This window comes from Solanum dulcamara, chromosome 7 (assembly GCF_947179165.1).
Source record: "Solanum dulcamara chromosome 7, daSolDulc1.2, whole genome shotgun sequence".
Lineage (NCBI taxonomy): Eukaryota > Viridiplantae > Streptophyta > Magnoliopsida > Solanales > Solanaceae > Solanum > Solanum dulcamara.
This window is the reverse complement of record NC_077243.1, coordinates 5,584,723-5,605,215: the sequence shown is the minus strand read 5'-3', so window position 1 is coordinate 5,605,215 and position 20,493 is coordinate 5,584,723. Positions and strand designations below refer to the sequence as shown.

The window sequence follows — 20,493 nt, the reverse complement described above, 5'->3', positions numbered from 1 at the left end:
CAAAAAGGCCGGACTAAGGTTAAATGGATTTGGCTTCAAGGCACAAATAAGAAACAACACACGAAAAGGCTTATCGATGCCGATCAATGGACGCAGCAAAAATGAATACCGTTTTGCCTAAAACTACAATTCTTGTGTAATCATACGAGATAGTTTTTAAGTGTTACATACTTAGATGAGACTATCACAAACAATGATTACACCCAACAAATAGACCCGCTTGAGTATGCTAATTCATCTTGCTGACCAGCTCATTGATGTGATCCTCACGATTGCCTGAATCGCCCCCATCCAAAAATCGTTTTTTCTTTCCCTGCAATGCCTTTTCTGGCTTGGTGAGAGCAAAGGGACACAGAAAACTAGTGACCTCTTTGAAATGTGGACCAACATTGGCAATCTCTGTCACTACGTCTTCTAAGCATAAAATACCATGTTGACCCAATGCCTGCAAACAGTAAATATTTACTACACAGGAACTCCCACAAACTATATAATAACATGATAAGAGAAAGATGTGGCCTACAGCAACTTGTGAAAAGGGAAAACAAAGGAATTAAATTTGTGGTACCTGTTCAACAACTTCGTTGCTGGTTAAAGGAACCCTCTGATTGTCAATTTTTCCAGCACCTTTCTTGTAAATCAGATCCTTGATGCTCTTGAGATTTGGATATCTTTAAAAGCATGGACAGAACCATTAGACCTATTCCACAGCCCATAGTTTATGAAAGCACAGGAAAACAGAGACTTTTTTTTAGACAAGGACAGAAAAGAAATGGGGAGAACTGCTAAAGATAGTGTGTTCTACATGGTTAAAAACTTACAAAATCCTGCTTAAGGAAGGAATATATAACTGCAATTTTGATGTTCTACCTATGGGACATGGTTTCCAAGTAGAGATGGTGACCCATTAGCTGTAAAAGCAGACTTATGTGACCCCGGTATAATATAATTTTATTATTAACCTCCTGGTGTTATGTGATGTTAAAATTTTCTTCAAGTGTAATTGTCTTCAAATTGGTGGGGCTGTAGATGGATGAATATTTAGGGATAGCAGAAACTGAAATGGTTGTATGATAAAATATGCCAAGGGAATACCTTAATTAAGGTTCTCATTTTCCTCTTTCTGGACGTACAACAATGCCAAACACAGATTTTGGCATTAGGAGAAAATTGCTCCCTTTAATAGGAAAAATCAAGTATGAGATACTACATGTATTCTAAAAAAGGTCCCTTTGGCAGCTCTAATACGAATGTAATATTAAATTGCTGGGACAAGAAAGTCAGCACCAATCAATATAACACTGAGGAAAGGGGGCAACAATTGTCTCCTTCCTAAGAGATAATACTCACGACTATTTGTATGCTTGATTCGTCGAATGCTAACACGCAGATACTGCTTACTTCTTAGACATTTACTTAGGCGTCCATGTTGTACAATGAGGTGTTTAACTAGAGATTTGCTGGAAAGACACTAAATGCTAACATGCCATGCAAGCATCAAAAATTAATGGAAGAAAAATGTATCATGCTAAGATAGCTTTAAACTTAAAATAAACGGAGTCATGCATCATTTGTACAACTGAAACTTAGAATTGACCTGCTATTACGAGTCATTCAAATTTTCTCCTGTTTAGGAAATTTCATTTGTGCCTTAGCCTAACAACTTTTACTCCATTTAATGTTAGTACCCCCCATAGCTAGGGTATGCACTACTAGATCTAACCCAAAAGGTGGAAATAGCATGGTATGGCCATTCAGTAGTAAGGTGTGGCTATTTGATTACAGCATACTATAGTTACACATTAAAAAAATGATACAGAAATGTTAAGCGAGGACTTGTCCAAACTTGTTTAATGCTGCAGGACATCAGACTGTCATGCAGTTGTAAGCATTGGTTATTCTAACACATCCACTAAAGCACCTTCATACTGTAGTTAAACTAGATGCTTAACAGCACATTTAACTTGACAAGACTGATATAGCCAAGAGAGAGAAGGTAAAGCACCTTGTCATATGTATCAAGGACTAGACACGAACGATGGGGACAGAGAAAATTAATCAACCAAAATCAAGAAACCAGTACGACAAAAGGAGAGATCAACTGCTTTCCAGCAAGCATAATGTCTATTCTTACTGATTTGAGGTTGAGTTCATTGCGGATATCCAGTAAAATGTGTTCATCAAATGCCATGCACTAAAATAGCAGAAAAGGCTACTTAAACCTACCCATATGTGACATAAGGCTCCACCTTTTGCAGAATTTCCAATGTTCTTGCATTTGCCTTCACAAAGACGCCACTGAAGATTTTCCGCAGCCTCAAAGAGTACAAAAGCTTTCGTGTTCTTGGATGCATGTCAGATTTCCTGTGAAGTGAATCACAATTATTAGGCCCCAAGAGTAAGTTACCTGAGCCAAAAAGTAAAGTATAATCATAAAACCAGGAACCCACCCTCCAATGCGTATGACAAAAAGGAGACCGGAATCAGACGTGACAAATGCTCGCCTGGATCTTTTCTTTCCCCTTTGTTTCATTTGGACAAGGTCCATCTCCTACATATATTTGCAACAGCTTAGATGAGAAGAATGTTGAACAAACAATACACCACAATTCATAAATCAGATTATTGCAAGTTGATCCGTCAGAAGGTAGAAAATAATCATTTTAGTAAGTGAGTATAAGGCAAAAGTAATTCCAGAGTGTTGTGCAGTCCTGATCCCCTAAATTTTAACATGTAATAAATCTCTCCTTAATAGATTTTTGTCCATACTGCTTCACAAGTTCTTTTACCATCTTTCTTCTAGCAATTGCACAATACCATCTTGTCTCTGTCTTGGAGCATCATTAATTGTGTGTTATGGCTATCGGACCCCTAGAGAGTGCTAGTGAGAAGATTTGACCACAATGATTTTCATATCTCGCAAAGACAAACAGATGCTGGTTACTTGCAAGTGATTATAAGAAAAACTGGAGATCATTTTGTTTAAGGACACCAAAAAAAAGATAAGTGAACGTGAGTAAATATCACACCTAATATATACATCAAAACTTAACAGATATCACTGCCACTGCACGACAATATTCCTGATAAAAGATTCTACAACCGATAAAGAAACTCAAAAACAAAAATAAAATGCGGAAGCCAAAAGTAAAAATGGAAAGGTTGAACAAGTGCTTGATGAAATAAATGGAATGTGTCACAAATAAAAAAATAATTCAAAAGAAGATGTGTGCAAGTAAATAATCTTACAGTTGATATATGACAAAGGTAAAAAGCTGGAGTTCAATTTAAGCAAAAGATACAATTCAGACAATTAATAGACACACATACCTTATCCCTATACTCTCGAATAAACTGCTCAGGCTTCTTGATAACAAAATTATCAGATTTAAGTTTCTTGACTCTCTGCTCTAACTGGAGTTTTCGTCTGATTGCCCATTCTTCATTGTTCTTCCTCTTCTTTAGAATCACTTCTGGTATATAATTTAGAGGCTGTGGCACCTCCTCTGCCATTGTTAGCTATAGCTGAGAGAAGAAATGTGCAATGGCAGACAAAACTTTGTCAGCAGTATTAGATATATGGACTATCAAACTTCACAAACACTAAGGTTAACTCAATTCAGGAGTTTGACGTGAATTAGTTGATCTCAATAGCTTGAAATCATAAGAAATTGTTAAAATTGAAAAAAAAGACAACACTGAAACCATAGTTTTTTTTATAAAAAAAAATGGGCTTAGGGGAAGGGGACTACAAGGTAATGAATCGAACACTCAGTTCAGGGACTAACTGAGCTACTAAATTTTCCCCACACTGAAACCGTACTTCTAAATTGAATGATAGGAAAACGGCTTGAATTTTATGAATTTCAGTCCACGAAAGGCAAACTCACAACATCAAGGTATATATTTCATGTTTATATTGACAGACATCAGACATGTCCATAGAATTGATTTCTAGGAACACTCAAAGCTAGAGTCACCACCTGACATTCGAAGAGATTATCTTATAGGAAACAAACATGATTGCAAATTAAATAGTAAAAAACACAGCAACAATAGCCAATGTTCACATTCTAACAGCAAAACCCAGTACGAAAGTAGAGATTATAGGTTAATTTATGTTTTGGAGAGAAAAGTGAAGAAATACACAGATAGCGCGAGAAATAAAGAGAAAAAAAGACTTACAATTGGATAATGCCTCTTCAAAGTTACGCCGACGAGTTGTTCGCCGGAGAGGAGCAAGCTCACAGACGAGGTTCGTGTTGAGGGAGGTTTAGGGTTTTGGACCGGGAAAAGAGGAAGAGCATTATTAGGCGATTTGAGAAATCAACCTAGTATTAAATTGACGGGCCGGATCCATATGAAATTGGACCTCATGATATACAAATTGGGCTTTTCAAAAATTCGAAATTAGTGAGAACCCAACCCACCTAGACACGGGAAAGAATTAGGAAATTTGCACAAAATAGAGGATCATTTGAGGGACAAGAGGGAGTTGTTAGGATGATAAGCACCCTCAATTTTGAGAATCATTTTGAGGTGAATCACATAGAATATTTTTTAAATAGGAATCCCTAAATCTATGTGATAATCACAATGGTTATTAAGGCAGTACCTTAGTTTGTATATATTTTGATAGCAAAATATCGCTAGTTTTGATAAATTGAAACATATCATTACTATAGATAAATATGGTCCTATTTTTATTTATATAGAGGGACTGTAACTATATTTATAGTCTCAAAATTCATTAATGTTAAAATTTGTAACTAAAGTTTCAGAGGAACGATAGATTGCATGCAGACAAAATAGATGGAATCACAACAAAACTTTAGACACCATAAAGTTTCTGAAGATTGATGAAGAAGGGCACATGGACACGTGGGTATGTCCAATATATAAGTATTAATTAACAAAGCATAAAAAGTTACTAATTATATAAACACCACTGAGTTCTTTCCTTCATTTAGTCTAATTCTATGTCTTAACCATGGTGCACATTTGGCCTGATTCTTACTCTGAATGTCCAAAAGATAAGAACAATGCCTTATTAGTCAAACAAACAAATATGTACTAGGCCATTTTGAGGGGGAAAAAAGTCATTCTCCCTATGATGACAAGAAATGACTAGTTATCCAAATCACGTGTGTAGAAGACGGGTCATATATGCATTGGTAACCAAAATTTGGGTCATTTTCAAATGTCAAATACTTCACTACACGTACTCAGATATATATATATATATGTATAGACAAATGAAATTAATAGTCATTAAGCGTTTCGATTTAACTTTTTATCAAAAGCATTTATCCCATGAATGAAGCTAGATTGATCATAATCCTATATATATATAGACATGTGTTACTTTTACTGAAAGCAGCTTTTGGAATGGACCGAAAGCCAAAATTAACTGACGACAACGGATATAAATAGATTGGTGCATTCTCTCTACCCGTTCACTTTTACTACTTCACAAGAAATTTGCACATATCTTAAAGTATAGTATTTAATGAACTTAAAAAATAATATATGATGGAATGAGTAATTAATTCTAAGGATAAAATAGAAAAAATGTCTTTCTCTTAATATGTTAAAAGTGAATAAGTTAAAATAAAATTTTATGAGTTCTAAATTTTAAAAAATATATAATTAACTTGGTTCTATATAAAGTACTTATACATATGAGTGGATTTATTAATACAAATATATGAAATTTTGATCAGAACTTTTGTTAAACTCGTAACGAGAACTTTTAACTTAATCGCTCTTCATCATGATTATATTTCGTAGGGGAAAAAGGCAAAAAAAAGGTGCTTTCTCTTTCACTATGTTTTCTTTCATTCTCTCTTTAGTTTCCCAAAACATTTGGATTGTACAAAGATACAGAGACAAAGAAATCTAACACATAAGTTGAGAGAACTTTGGGTCCCAATTCTTTTACTTAGATTAGACAAAGCAAACTCCTCCACCACACGCAAAATCTTTAAGAATCCTCTCATTTCAGCATTGAGACAAAAAAACTAACATGTCCATTACTATAGTAAGCTCTCCTTTTGGATCAGTCCTAAAGAGACCATTTCACTTTTTTCTTCTTCTTTTATTTCTTCAATCTAAGTAACCATATCTTTTTTGATTTCAAACAACTATATTGTTTGATTATCTCTATAAAAAAATATAGATGGTTCATGTTAAATATAGCATGTATGCCTAGGACATGCACTAACTCCTCTGCACATTATATATTAGGGGGCCTATGTCTCCATCTGCTTCCTATCTATTTGTCGGCCATTTGTCATGCATCAAGACAATTTCCACACCAAGCAACATATACTAGTAGTCTAATATACAAGTAGTACTGTTTGAGATTTTTATTCAAATTATCTAGAGATTTGGTATAAACTATTAATATAACAACGTATCCGTGAAATCCCACAAATAGAGTTTGAGAAGAATAAAGTGTACGCAAATCTTATTATTATCTCGTAAAGATAAGGAAACTGCTTTCAGAAGACCCTTAGCTTAAGTACAATAAATCAAAATAAGTATGTAAAGGGAAAATGACAACGAAAAATATATAAAACAACAATAAAATAGTACAACAATCGAAACACCATAAAAACAGATTTGGTATAAACTATTGCCTTTTTTTTGCTAAGTATGTATAAGCTACTTTCATGTCTTTATTTTTAATTTTAATTATTCTTTTTGCAGTTTTGGTTTGTATAATATTGTAATTAAATTGATTCAGTTTGGATTCTAATAAGCTTGTGCGCATATAATATGTATATTGTAATATTGATCTTGTGAAAGTCAGATAATCTCTTTTTTCCCATCCTACTCAATTAAAAAAATCAACAATGTTTTCACTTATTATTCAGCGTGACTTAAACCCAACTTATCGATGGAGGGTGAAGGTGCTCAATTACCACCTGAGCAAGCCAGATGGATAATTATTTGACTAATATAGTTGCGTGTACTATGACACGAGAAAACAAAAGGTTGGGGTCGAGGGTGGGATTGTAAATAATTTATAATTTAATATATGCTAGAATACAATAATTATTTTACAATGAGGCTTATAAAAAGATGATTAGATATTGACAAGAACTAGATTCATTAATCCTAAGCCTCATGACCCCATTTGATGTCATCTTAGTAGTGGAGCAACACCTAATAATACCAAATTACAAATTCATATAAAAAAATTTAAACTCAATTTTTATAACAAAGATTAATTGACAATTTAACAAAAATGGTAATTAGTATGATATCAAATTTTAAACGAACAATGTAAAAACATTATATCCAGTCTAGGGATAACAACGCTTTTGGGTTTTCAATTATTGTAAATTTGATTTTATCCTTGTAATATATATAGACTCATATTAATCTAACATTCAAAATTAAGATATGTACTCTAAAAAAATGCTATACTTGGACTATTTATAAGTTTATTGCCCTAAAATAGGAATAACATTGCAACTTTAACATAACATATGAATAATTAAATTGCCAAAATAGTTTAATAATTCTAGAAAATTGTGAAATATTCACGAGCAAATTAGAGATCAAGATTGCACATTTCAAATAATTAAAATAAAATAGAGATAAATGTCAAAAACACACCTAAACTATCTCCTTGATGAGGGTGGAATAAAAGAGAGGGGTGTGTTTCTCAAACTAATAAGTGATAGTTTAGGTATGAAACTCACACTCCCAATAGTTTAGGTATAAAATTCAAAAAAAGAGAATAGTTTAAGTGTGTTTTTGACATTTATCACTTATATCTAAAATCCTTCTTAAAATAGTACTCCCTTTGTCCTAAATTAACTGCCACTTTAGCTCACAAAAAAATGTTCTAAATAATTGTCACTTTAGGAAGTCAAGATTACAATTGGCAATATATTGTTTCCAGGTATACTCTTTACATTAAAGATGTAGTTCTTGTTAATATTGTTCAATTCTCAAAAAAACATATAGTAAAAAGTATAACTTAATTAGTTAACTACGTGTGTATATTTGTTTTTTTTTTTATGAACGTGAAAGAAAAAGAAGCTAAAACAACAGCCAATTGCAAAAATGGGATCGAGAAGTAGCAACCATCAAATAATGCGAGAGTATTATGTAGTTATTATTATTATGATGTATTAGTATTACTACTTATTCCTAAAAATTTAAAAAGTGTGGGACGTATTTATCCTTTTGTAGCCTGTAGCTACTTCTATCTTTCTCTCTCTTTTTTTTCTCTATATTTATAGGAGCTAGAAATATTAACGTGAATCAATTTACTTTGTTTCTTAGATCAATCCAATATAGAGTTCTAGTAACATTTTGGAAATTATAGGTACATGTACATAGGGAAGCATATATAGGTCATGTGCAAGGAATTCGTGAACTTAATTATAACTTTCCATTATTAGAGTTGTGACAGCAAGTTGTGCATGATATTCCTTATGTTGTGCATTAATTAATGTTTTCCAAATTGAGATATTTTTTTAATTGGATTTCACATCTAGAGACCAGAGTCATTGAAATTTTGACTAAATTTGCATCGCACATTGCAGGGCTCATTCGGTGATGTTACTCCCAATATGATTTTCTCGCTATATTCAGGAATCGAATTCAAGACTTCTGATAAAGAGTGAAACATTTAATCACTGCACCACAATTCATGCTGGTGAATTGAGATATATTTGTATGCATGTAATTAATACATGAATGTCACTAGCTAGGCTAAGCTAGCTAGTAGTACTTTTAATGATCAGTTTCAAACAAACAATAATAATGGTGCATATATGGTATTCATAATTACAAATGAACAAATCAAACACTTGTGTTGGTGTGTTTCTATAATATCTGGGACTATGCTGTGTTAGAATAATAATAATAATAATAATAATAATAATGATGGAGTTTGATGAACAATTATCTGTTTTCATTGATGAAAGCAGTTTTCTATTAATGTATGTAGGTCTCTTTCGGCCAAATAAAGTGGCCAAACTCCATGCGTTGCTTCCTTGTTTTATTGACAAAAAGGTTGTCCCACTTTTTTTCTCATTATTGATAATTGCTTATGTTATGTGCCAGTTTTTTTTTCCCCAAAAAAGATATATCATATGTTTTCTTCCTCCATTCTAAAATTTGACAAAAATCACGTCTATTAAAAAATTAATAAACACTATTCCAATTTAATTATAAATATCTCTTGATAATTGAAAACGGTTAAAAAGATGAAGCATAAGGGTATATAGTTGGTAGAGCAAATAAGGGTGGAGTTGGTAGGTATACAAAAACATATTGGGCGGCACTACTATTACTACATCTGTAAAATAATATCCTTAATAATCATCTTTATTGACACCCTTCTTTAAATAAATATTTGTGATAGTTTTATATAGTATATAGTTTAGTATCAAAAAGTCAATGAATTCATGTCCTCATATTTTAATTCAAAACATACATAACCTGATCATCATTGTTTAGACCAATCAAGGCGTTGTATTTAAGGTTCAACCTTTTTTATCTTTTCTTTTGCCAGAGGAAATCAACTTATGGTTACTTATGTTCTTTTTCTTCTCATTATAGCTATGGAAGACTGTACAAAAAGCTGTATCCTTCCTTTGGTGAAAAATTGAAGTGAAAGCAAACCCATGAATGAAAGTAAAATACTTTAATAACGACCAGAAATGAAAATAATTAATAATGTGCTAATTACAATAATGAGAACATTTTCAGCTTGTAGTCGAAATCATATTATATTATATGCTTAAATTAACATATGGCAGTAACAGCACTATCCGGTTTCTAGCTGTACTTAAATAGTTTTTACTGTTTTTAGCCCCAATAAATTATAAGTCCTCCGTTCATTTTTAATTTATCTACTACACTAAAACAGCATTCCATTTTTAACATATATATCAAGAGAAAAACATGTTTTTTTTTTCTATTTCTTACTCTCAGCATTAATTACTTATTCCCCAAATCATTTTAAGACCTGAGATTAAATATCAGTTAATATGAGTATTCTGATATTAATATTCATATCAATTATTATTTCTTAAGCGTGAGAGTTCAAAATAATAAAAAAAATGAACGGAGAGTAAATTAACTGCTACCTCATGCTTGTAATAAAAGCTGATTTTGAAAGTTCAAATTTAAATTAAAGAAACTATACATGCATGAGATCATCAGTTTGAATCTTTGAATTAGGAATATGTATAACTGATATGAAAAATATCCGTAATATATGTTCATTCATTAAAACATATCCTTTAACAATGGTTGGCTCTGAAAAAAATAATCAATCCCCATAAAAAAGCTAAAATTCTGTAATTACATGATACAAATAATCATTTTTCAGTTTTGTAATTGAAAAATAATTACTCATTATACAGAAATTTCAGTACATTTACTTAATTGGTCAATTATAGTATGAGAAATAAGTTTGAAATTTGAGAGGCGACAAATTGGTGAGGCAAAGTAATTACATCAGTATAACTTTGTGAAAGTTAAAAAAAAAGAGTTTTTTCGCTCTTAATTTTTTTGTGGTGGAGTAATTATTTTAAAGAGTTTTTTTTTACTCTTAAAATCAACAATTATAGAATAACCACAAAATTTTTCTATCTCTATATTTTGATGAGAAAAAGTTGACGTATGCCATAATAGAATAGAACTGGTGATTTTTTTAATGGTGTGTTGTGGATTGTTTCAATCATGTTAAAAAAATAGAATAAAACGAAGAAGATATGAAATCCTTTGTATATTTGATAAAAAATAAATGTAGAGTTCTAATTTTCTTTTATCATTATTTTCTTACCTATAATTTAAATATTAAAAAATTTTAAATTCTTAAAAACTACTGAGAATTGCCCATTTAGTTATTTAATCATGTAAAAAAAATCTTTATACCGTCAATGAATATTAGTTAAACTCTTCCCAAAATAGTCAAAACAAAAGAAGACAAGAATATACTGTGTATATATATGGTGGCCAAAAGCGAAGAAAACGTGGGAATAGACAAAGGAAAAAATTAAAGAAACATTAAATGGGGTATATATGGTTGTGTTGTGAGTTGTGATAGACTCTGTTTTCTTCATCAGTTTCTATTAAAACTCTTTGATAACACATGCATTTCTTTTTCTCTACCCATCTGTATTATTATTGGAGAGTATACTATAAAATCCCCTTTTTGAGTATTTTTTAAACTAAACTAAGCTTATTGTAACTGTAATGCCTCCTTCCTTACATAGTACCACAGCATTAAATTCTCAATCAATAACCATTTACTACTACTTCTTTTTTTATTTCTATTAAACCACAGTAATACTCTTTCATCATTCATCATCAAAGTGACTGAAAGTGCAATTCCTAGTCCCACTTTTCCTTGATCCATATGTACTTGTCTCAATTGCCCAAATAAGTACCACTCTGAGAAAATGGAAGTTCAAGCCTCCAATAATAACCAAACATCAGATGAACAAGAAAACGACGATCTAATTCTGGATCTAACCCTCGATCACGGGCCTAAATCCAATATCCAGACGAGTTCATCCGATGCATCGCGATCCGCAGGTAATAATAATAACAATAAGGAGAATAATAATGAATCCGAGCCTCGGGTTTTTTCTTGCAATTATTGCCAGAGGAAATTTTACAGTTCGCAGGCGTTAGGCGGGCATCAAAACGCACATAAACGGGAGAGAACAATAGCAAAAAGAGGGCAAAAAATTAGTGCTGCAGGAGCTTTTGGTTACGATAAGTATTCGAGCATGGCTTCTTTACCACTGCATGGTTCATTCAATAGGTCTCTCGGGATTCAAGTCCACTCAATGATCCATAAGCCCACTAGCAATACTAGTTTCAGCGCACCGGCCTTGTACGGACATCCTCGATGGTCAATGAGAAGGCCCATTGACCAGCAGCCGGCCATTGGCCGGCAGAGTAATTTTACCAATAATTGCCACGTGGCAGGTACAACATCATCCGGAGGTGGTGGTGGTGCTGCTAGATTTGATAACATTATTCAAAAATTTCCTGTTGTGCAAGTTGATGGTATTTCACCATACAGATGGGATAGTGGTGGTGGTCCTCATCCAAAGACTACTAATAATCCAGACGAAATGAAGAAGCTTGACTTGTCTCTCAGACTCTAAATTATTATTAGTAGAACTAAGTTTTTTTTTTTCCTTTTTCTTGCAGTTATTTCGTTCAGATTTATATTTCTTTTCAGAATTTCGTACTTATTAGGTCCACTATTGTAAATGTTCTTATGCCTTCTGCAGTACGACTATGCAGACGACTACATAATTTAATTCTTATGATATGATTTCCGACATTTTAGTAAGGATCATGCTCAAATCTTGCCTTCAATGACGGACAATTCAAATATATAACTAGTCATTTAATAATTGAGTTCAAATTTTACAAGCTGGAAATGTATGTTTTCACTTCAAAAAGTCCACAAATGAAGAAAAAAAAGAGAGAATAAATTCTAGCTGTTTGCCCTTGGATGAGATTTTGATGTTGACAAATGAATAACAGTACGATATACAAAACATATCTCGCTGTTTGGCCTTGGATGAATTGATGTTTAATGCGTGACAAATGCACATGCCGACAAAAATTCGTACAGTTTGATGAATTATTAACAACTACTGCTCCATATAATCTTACAGATTCAACGGCTGAGATGCAGTGAGCAGTTGATGGAATAGACTATCTACTGAGGGGTCATTCTCATTAGGTTGGTAGGAGGTATGTGGAAAGTATTAAGTTGTGTAAATGACCTTTGTCCATCCTCATTAGGAGATCTTTTTAATTAAAGTGATCTGAAAAAACAATTTTAAGCTATTCAATCACATCATTATCTTTCATATATTTTAATGCTGTAAAATCTTGATTGCATTGATTTCTTACCTAAGATATCTTTTAAACAGGGTCACACTATAATATGGTGGGACCAAAATTTGGCTTTTATGATGGATTTTAAACTTAATTACGTCATTTTCTCAAAGTAATCCAACTCTAAGCAACAAACAAGAACAATTGACTTCCACTTACTTAATTACTAGTACTACAAGGCATGATGTGTATGCAAAGAGAGTTGAGGATGATCAATAATGCTGGAGAAGAGAGACATTATTTGGTACTAAGAAGGAGGGTGGTGAAACGATAATTTATCGTTCATTCATAATTAGAAATATAAAGACTTACCCATCATTTGGCGCGTGCAAGAGGAAATCATCCTAAATTGTCTGTCTGTGTAGGGTTGGTGGCATTACTGATATTGCACAGTAAGTCAAGAAAATATGTTTCTCTGGTGTTTTTATGGCACAAAAAACGACAAATAGTTGGGAAACTTAAAAATGGACAATGTAGGGACAAAATGTATGTGTTTTCGCTGCTTGATTGATGGTTACTTTCTCCCTTTCATTTTTCCTCAGCTAATGAAAGCAATATGTACAGCTTGGCACTTGGATGCTTCTCAACCACCTTTCATTAAACTCAAAAAGATAGTTTGATGGAAACAAGTTATCCTAGAATTAATTATCTTGAAATTAGTTATTATGGAATAAAGTGAGATAACTTATTCCATCATGTATATAAGATAACTTATTTCATCAATATGATATAAATGATGAGATAAGTTATTCCAAACTTGTCAATCAAACAAGACACCAAAATTTTATCTCTCAATTAATTTTTTATTCCAAGACTATTTATATTTATCCCTTGTACCAAACGACCTCTTTTATCTAAAACTTGAGTAGAGGCGACAAATTTAGTCCATAATAATATGATCCGTTCAATTCCTTCAAATTTGGTCGGGTTAAATTTTATTTTTTAAGTAGTGCAATCCATTTTGATTTGCCCAAATTCAATGTACAAAAAGTTGAGTTGATTTAATTTGAGCTAAATGTGCCGTCTAAATTAATCCGTGAAAGATCTTGTTAATTTTTTTTTCTCATTTGCCTTATTTAGTGATCAAAAACATTAGTATAATAACAAATAAATTCAATTTGGTAAGAGTTTAAGTAGATGGAATTATAACCTATTGTTTAGCTCATTTTATATAATCCGTTCAACCAAATAAACTTTTGAACGGAACTGAAGAATGATGGATTTGTTGATTCAATCAATTTTAACCCGCTTAAATTCAAATCAGATGACCTATTTTCCACCTCTAAGCATGAGCAAAGAGCCATTTTTTGACATTCCAGTTGTCAAATGATCAACCCGACTCTCCATGTCCCAACCGGAGCCTATGAAAATTAAGGGACTCCTGTAATCTGATTTGGATTTGGACCAATGACTTTTCACTCTATGGCAAAGATGGACCTACATTGTCCTCTATTAGGGAAAACAGTGAAGGAAATTGCATTGGATCTTTCCTCAATTAACGTAAGCTAAGAGGTAAGATAAAGAGGTGGTAGTACTAAATAATCAAAAAAGGGACATGAAGTAGTAACAACCAAACTGCAACTCTACTTCCTGTTAGTGGTAGGTTAAAAAACTATTGATGAAATAGGAGAAACGCACTTTCCCTTTCCATATGGAGAAACTGCTAGTTTATCTGTAGGCTTAAATAATCAATAAGTTGGTTGTATCCAACACAAACCAGACAATGTAGTATATATGACCCATAAGATAATGCTTACTAATTGAATTGTCTAAGATAAAAAGCAACTCCCACACATGAAGATAATAACATTTAGACTAGGAAAGCAACAACGTTGGACAACTCAATTCAACCACTAATATAGCACAACCAAAAGATATTCCGTCATTTTCAAGACTCACAGTTCGTCATAATGCAATACAAGTTTCCGCCTTTTCGAGGGTTTGACCATTTTAAACCATGAAATACAGCAAATAAAGGTGTAGGTAGTGGTAAGAAATTGATGTGTAGGAATCAACATACTAACAGGAAAAGTATTGATGTAGACGACAAAATTCCATCTTAACCATTGCTGGATATAGATTAGATCACCAACAAAAGTCTTATCAGCTGTTGAATCAGTGAGTAGGACCTAGTCATAGTCAGTGGGACGCGGCTAAACAGTGAGAACTATCCCAAGTAGTACAATCACAACCAAGCCTTCAAACAAAATAAGGCATCTTCTGTATATATCCCAAAAATTGATGGCCCATCCAACCCGCCCAAAATCTTTTGGGTTGGACACAAGATAATTTTATATTGAGCTGATTTTAGCACAACATAACTCATTTTAAAGTGCATTTAGCCTAATTCAAACCTAATTTTAAGATTTATTGTTACTACTTGAAATTTACTTTGATATTTTCTATGGGTCGGGACCTGAGTTATGGGCCAAGGTTGGGCTCGGGTCTCAATTCTTCGGTATCAAGGCCAAGTCGAGGCTAAGAGTTGGATCTCGAATTTTGGGTCAAGGTCGAATCTTTGGATCTCAAGGCTTGAGTCAGGTCTTGGATCGTGTCCCTTGTCAAGATCAAGTTAGGATCGAACTCGAGTTCCGAGTCAAGATCTTGAGTTTGGGTCGATTCTCGGGCACATCATCTCCTGTCCCGAGTCCTAAGTTGAGGTCAAGGGTCTAGTCTTGTGTCCTGACTCGAGGTTGAAGGTTGGGGCTTAGGTCCTGGGTCAAGATTTTGAGTCAGGGCCACTAGTTAGGGTCAAGTCTCGTCTTTAAAGTCAGACCTGAAAGCTCGAACCTCAATGGAGGGGGGGGGGGAGGTGGATAATTCAAAAAAGTTGGGTCATGTTGGGTTTGTCATGACCCAACCCATTTCTATCCATTTCAGACCAACTAACTTTTGGGCTAATTTTAGCACAACTCATTTTTAACTTGCTCAAATCCAATCCATCCCACCCATTTGACACCCTAGCTATAAGTACATTTCTTAAATTCTCCAGGAATTACTTTAACTAGCTTACAAATGAAAAAGGGGCTCACATGTAGAAATAGAGCACAATAGTGTTTGTTTTCAATAAGAAAACTAAAAGAGAGAGAGTTGACAAACACAGAAATAGTTACTAATACCAACTACATTATCTTACAAATAGGCATACAAACATGAGAGCAAGAGTCCACTTATTAAACAAGCATCCAAGGTCAGATGCAGACAAGTGTACTGTAACATACCTAATCTTCTCAATCAAGGAAAAGACAGTCTATCTGACTAGGAGCACGTTTGGATGAGTTTTAAGTTGATCAAAATCAACTTAAAGTTTCTTTTTAACTTTTTGACGTGTTTGCCTAATGCTAACTTTAAACCATAAAGTTCTTAAAGTCAGTCAAAAAATGAAAAGTTAGGATTTCTAACTTTTTTTTTCTAAGTGTTTAAAGTCATTTTCTTTGACCATAGAAATTACTTTTATATCCCTTATATTTTAACTAAATTTCCAAACTAGCCTTTTTATTCTTTTAACCCTAAAATTCACATCATTTTCTTCATTTAAGCACTTTTATCCAAACACCCAACTGCTTATTTATAAAAATAACTTTCAGCACTTCAAAGTTCTAAAAACACTTCATACATAAAAATTACTTTTTTAAACCCATCCAAACGGGCTCCAGATAAAATATCAGCAAAAATTAAGATAGTATATCTTGATGCATCTTCAGTTAATGCTGACATCTACCACCAATAAAAGATAAAAGTATCTTTGATTATACTAAGTTGCTAATAGACAGTAAAGTCAGAAGACAGCTGGAAGGAAGCACTCATGCTACATCACAAAATATTTGATTATGTTCAGTAACTGTGGCATAAAATGTGAAACAGTCTACACCAAGAAATTTGGCATAGCAGCAAAATGGTTCTAAAAAAAAAGGACACAAAGAAAATAAGATGCTGTAGACAAATATAATTTACCTCTACCTGGAATAGTTGATTTTGGATCAGTAAGGAACAATGCCCATACTAGGACATGGTTACAATGAAAACTCCTCAAGTCGAAAGCAGAAGCCTGCTCAAAATTGAACTGGCTAAATTGCTACTGAAGTAGATCATAAATACATAGTATAACGTTTTGATCCTAAAAATTATGACATTACTGGAAGTTCTCTATGCATCAGCAAAATCTGTGTATAAGATCAACACATAGCTATCTAAAAAGTTCAGGAACAAGAGTGTGGCAGAGAGGCCGAGGAAAAGGAGAAGCCTATTACGCCAAATGCATTGACTTCATAGCAAAACCATGTGTACACTTTGCTAAGATGCAGCACAAACTTTGTGATTGAAGAATGCATGCTGATTTTTGAACTTCATGCAATACATCAACTAATTAGTAAATGTTATTGTCTGTCTTCTCAGTAAGGCTGATTTGTCTCTGATGTAGTAGGAAACCTTGACAAGACAAATAAATTAGTATGGCCAGACTTCCAATTGAGCTAAAAAGTGTTTCTTTCACATTCTAAACCTGCAGGTATAACTTTTCACAAGTAATGACATCCAGAGCATGGTCTGCAAGCAAGTCAGCAAAACAATACTCGCAGGAGAAATGCATGCACTATCTCTATTTCCTGTCTATGAACGATTTGGCCTTTTCCATCCAGCGAACAAATTCAAGTTTATCTTTGTTCTTCATGTATTGATGTAAGAATACACAAAGTCCATCGCTTATTCCCCTTGTCTCTAGGAAATCATAAAGAGAATTCTGCAGTTCATCATCCAATTCCCTGCAAATCATGGTAATACAAGAGTTGAGGAAATTTTGGAATGTTCAGTTTCACACATTTCCAATCCTGAAATTCTTAACGACCACAGAAGCAATCTAAGCAGAGAAACGCTACATAAGAAAGTTAAGCTAGCAAGATGGAAATTAGGGAATTAAATCAGAGATACATACTTAAATGGAGGGCCTACATAAAGCTGATCCACTATGCCATTCAGCCCACGCATGTAAACTTTACGAATCTCAACGCTGTTTGGCCACGCAGAACAGACAAACTCGAGCACATCATTGCCTTCTCCTTTGAGAACATTGACAATCATAGTTATGTGAAGTTGCACGTCATCTGCTGCAGATACATCATTACCTTTTTGAACAGGAATAGATGCATCAAACATAGTAACTTCAACTTTAATTTCTTCATTCTCTCCAAATTTCTTGTTTAATTTAATCCATTGTTCTCCAGGCCTTTCATCGATGATAAATGAATCAAATTTTGTGATAGGCTGCAATTCAGTAATTGCAAAGATTAGCAGTAGAGACATTGCTGATTCACACTATTCAATGTACGAAAACATAAGCAACGGCTTGTAAAATAATAAATAACATAGTTCAAGAGTTCCCTTTTGCAGCATAAATAACTTGGAATAGGTATACCATGAGTTGCGTCCAAACATCAAAGCTTATGGATGAGGCAGATACAAGATAAGTACTTGTTAAAGTCAGTCCAGATTACATGTATCAGCCACTGTTTTAGCATTTTCAAAGTTAACTACCTCAAAGCATATTCTGTAACATATGTAGACCTATGATGCTTGGACTTTCCAAAAGTGTCTCCGCACCCATGTCGGATCCTCCAAAATTGCACTACTTTTGGAGGATCAAACATGCACCTCTTGACATTATTGAAGAGTCTGAGCAACATGGATGTAGATTACATTACATAACAGGGTGGGGTAGCTGCATGAGCAACACTCAGACCTGATCTTTTAATGCACGGATAGTGTTACACATAATCTGTTGGGCAATTGTGTTGATTGATACACGTGTATGTCTCAAATGCTTCAGATCATATGATGACATTACTTTACTATTGAACATATCCGATGCAAAGCTAAAGTTCAAGACTCTTCATTTATCACTTTTAGCAACAAAAAAAAGTGAAATCTAAAATTTTCTTGTCCTTGTCTTAATTTCAAGAGTAAATGAACATTCTCATTTTGGTTCAGAGAATCGGCTCATCATATCAATGATGTGGACGACAACTGCTTTTGATTGAGACAAGAGGAAATTGGGTTGAGATATAGTTGGTGACAAAGATCATTAATACAGTTCACTCTTCTGTTGAAGTCACCCACCTCCTACTAGTTTTCTCACAACAAGCTGCACAACAAAAAGCACAATCCTACTCATAGGAAAGAATGAAAATCTATCAGGCCATCCCAAATACCAGTCACACCTTCAGAAAATGGTAAAGATCATCAAACTTCAGCCTAATTCCTACATCTTCCTGACCACTCCCAGAAGCAAAAAGAACATGGGGTTTGACAAGGTTCATCTCTTTTCATGGTTAAGAGGCTATAATATAGAACACCTAATTGTAATCAGCAAACACTAACAAAATTGATAAGATTCAATTGCCTGCTCAAACATTGGCAAAACGGGACTACATGAAGTAAATAAAAGGAACTAATAAGATAGGCCACCATCGTAAATTAGCTACTGTAATATTGAATTGGATACTCAAACATTGGCAAACGGGAGTACCTGAAGTAGGTAAATAAAAGGAACTAATAATCTAGGCCACCGTCATAAATTAGTTATTGTAAAATTGAATTGGCTACTCAAACATTGGGAAATGGGACTACCTGAAATAAACGAAAGGAACTAATACGCAAGACCATCAATGTAGACTAGCTAACTTTGCAACCACCCCTTTATGAGGAACGTAGAATCAGCATATAAGCTCCTCTTTTATTTACTAGCTTTTCTCCCTGAGCCTAATGTATTCTCAGCATTCATAGAGTGATTCAACTTGCTAGGCATTGAGTCATAGATGTAGTTGAGCCTAATTTACTCACCATATTTTGCACAGTAGAGTTTAATACTTTAATTTGCATCATCAGAAAAGATTTAACACTTCCCTGCCCAGAAATAATAGTGTTTTCTCGAAATAATTCGAATCCCTCTTTAATACAAGCAAATGACGAAGAAACAATAATTAACAAGGAATGAGAAATTGCGTACCTGAGAGGGAGGAGAACGTTCGAGCTCGTAGCGAATCTCGTAGCGGAGGAGTCTGAGAATGTTCTCTTCAAATGCTTCCCTACGCATCTCCGATATGTAATTTCTAGTAAAATTGAAGATGACTGGCTGGGGTTGCTGCTGAAGCAAAACCCTTTTGACTATTCCTCCTAAAGGTCTAACTAATCGACGAGCCATTGCCAATGCCATGGATGAATACCAAATTCACAGAGGGAAGCGAAAGGCTTAAGGAGGGTTTAACAATCTTTTTGGTCTACAACCATTTTTTCTTATTATCTTAGTTGCTCTATTGGGCTGTACCTGGAAATGTTTCATGGCCCAATGGGTGGTGTTCATTTTATAGAAAAGTACTCATTTAGTCTTAGTAAGAGGTATTAGGAAGAGCCTTTACGCTTTTACCCAACACTAAATGGGAAACCAAAAAAACAAAAACAAATACATGCTCTTGAGGTCACCATAAGGTCGGACATTTTGGAAATTTGTTAAAAAAGATTGCAACGAGTACTGACTTTTTGAGGAATTATCTAAAATACATATAAACAATGTCTCAGCCTTAACAAGGTGGTGCTCGTTTT

General features: G+C 33.7%; 3 protein-coding genes across 3 annotated transcripts; 1 reads left to right on the top strand and 2 right to left on the bottom strand.

Annotated features, from left to right (window-relative positions):
- Positions 1 to 14: 14 nt before the first annotated feature.
- LOC129893968 (60S ribosomal protein L7-1) lies at positions 15 to 4,313 on the bottom strand. Its single transcript, XM_055969431.1, has 6 exons — positions 4,186 to 4,313; positions 3,331 to 3,525; positions 2,451 to 2,551; positions 2,227 to 2,364; positions 569 to 671; positions 15 to 445 (listed from the first exon to the last, which is right to left on the bottom strand). The coding sequence occupies exons 2-6, from the start codon at positions 3,511 to 3,513 to the stop codon at positions 230 to 232; spliced, it is 741 nt and encodes a 246-aa protein (XP_055825406.1). The 5' UTR covers positions 3,514 to 3,525; positions 4,186 to 4,313; the 3' UTR covers positions 15 to 229.
- A 6,817-nt stretch (positions 4,314 to 11,130) lies between these two features.
- LOC129895510 (zinc finger protein 1) lies at positions 11,131 to 12,317 on the top strand. Its single transcript, XM_055971232.1, has one exon. The coding sequence runs from the start codon at positions 11,436 to 11,438 to the stop codon at positions 12,150 to 12,152; it is 717 nt and encodes a 238-aa protein (XP_055827207.1). The 5' UTR covers positions 11,131 to 11,435; the 3' UTR covers positions 12,153 to 12,317.
- A 4,540-nt stretch (positions 12,318 to 16,857) lies between these two features.
- On the bottom strand, positions 16,858 to 20,429 carry LOC129895152 (uncharacterized protein At2g39795, mitochondrial). The gene is made up of 3 exons (XM_055970814.1): positions 19,901 to 20,429; positions 17,831 to 18,159; positions 16,858 to 17,660 (listed from the first exon to the last, which is right to left on the bottom strand). Exons 1-3 carry the CDS (start codon positions 20,105 to 20,107, stop codon positions 17,498 to 17,500), a joined length of 699 nt encoding a protein of 232 aa, XP_055826789.1. The 5' UTR covers positions 20,108 to 20,429; the 3' UTR covers positions 16,858 to 17,497.
- Positions 20,430 to 20,493: the final 64 nt, after the last annotated feature.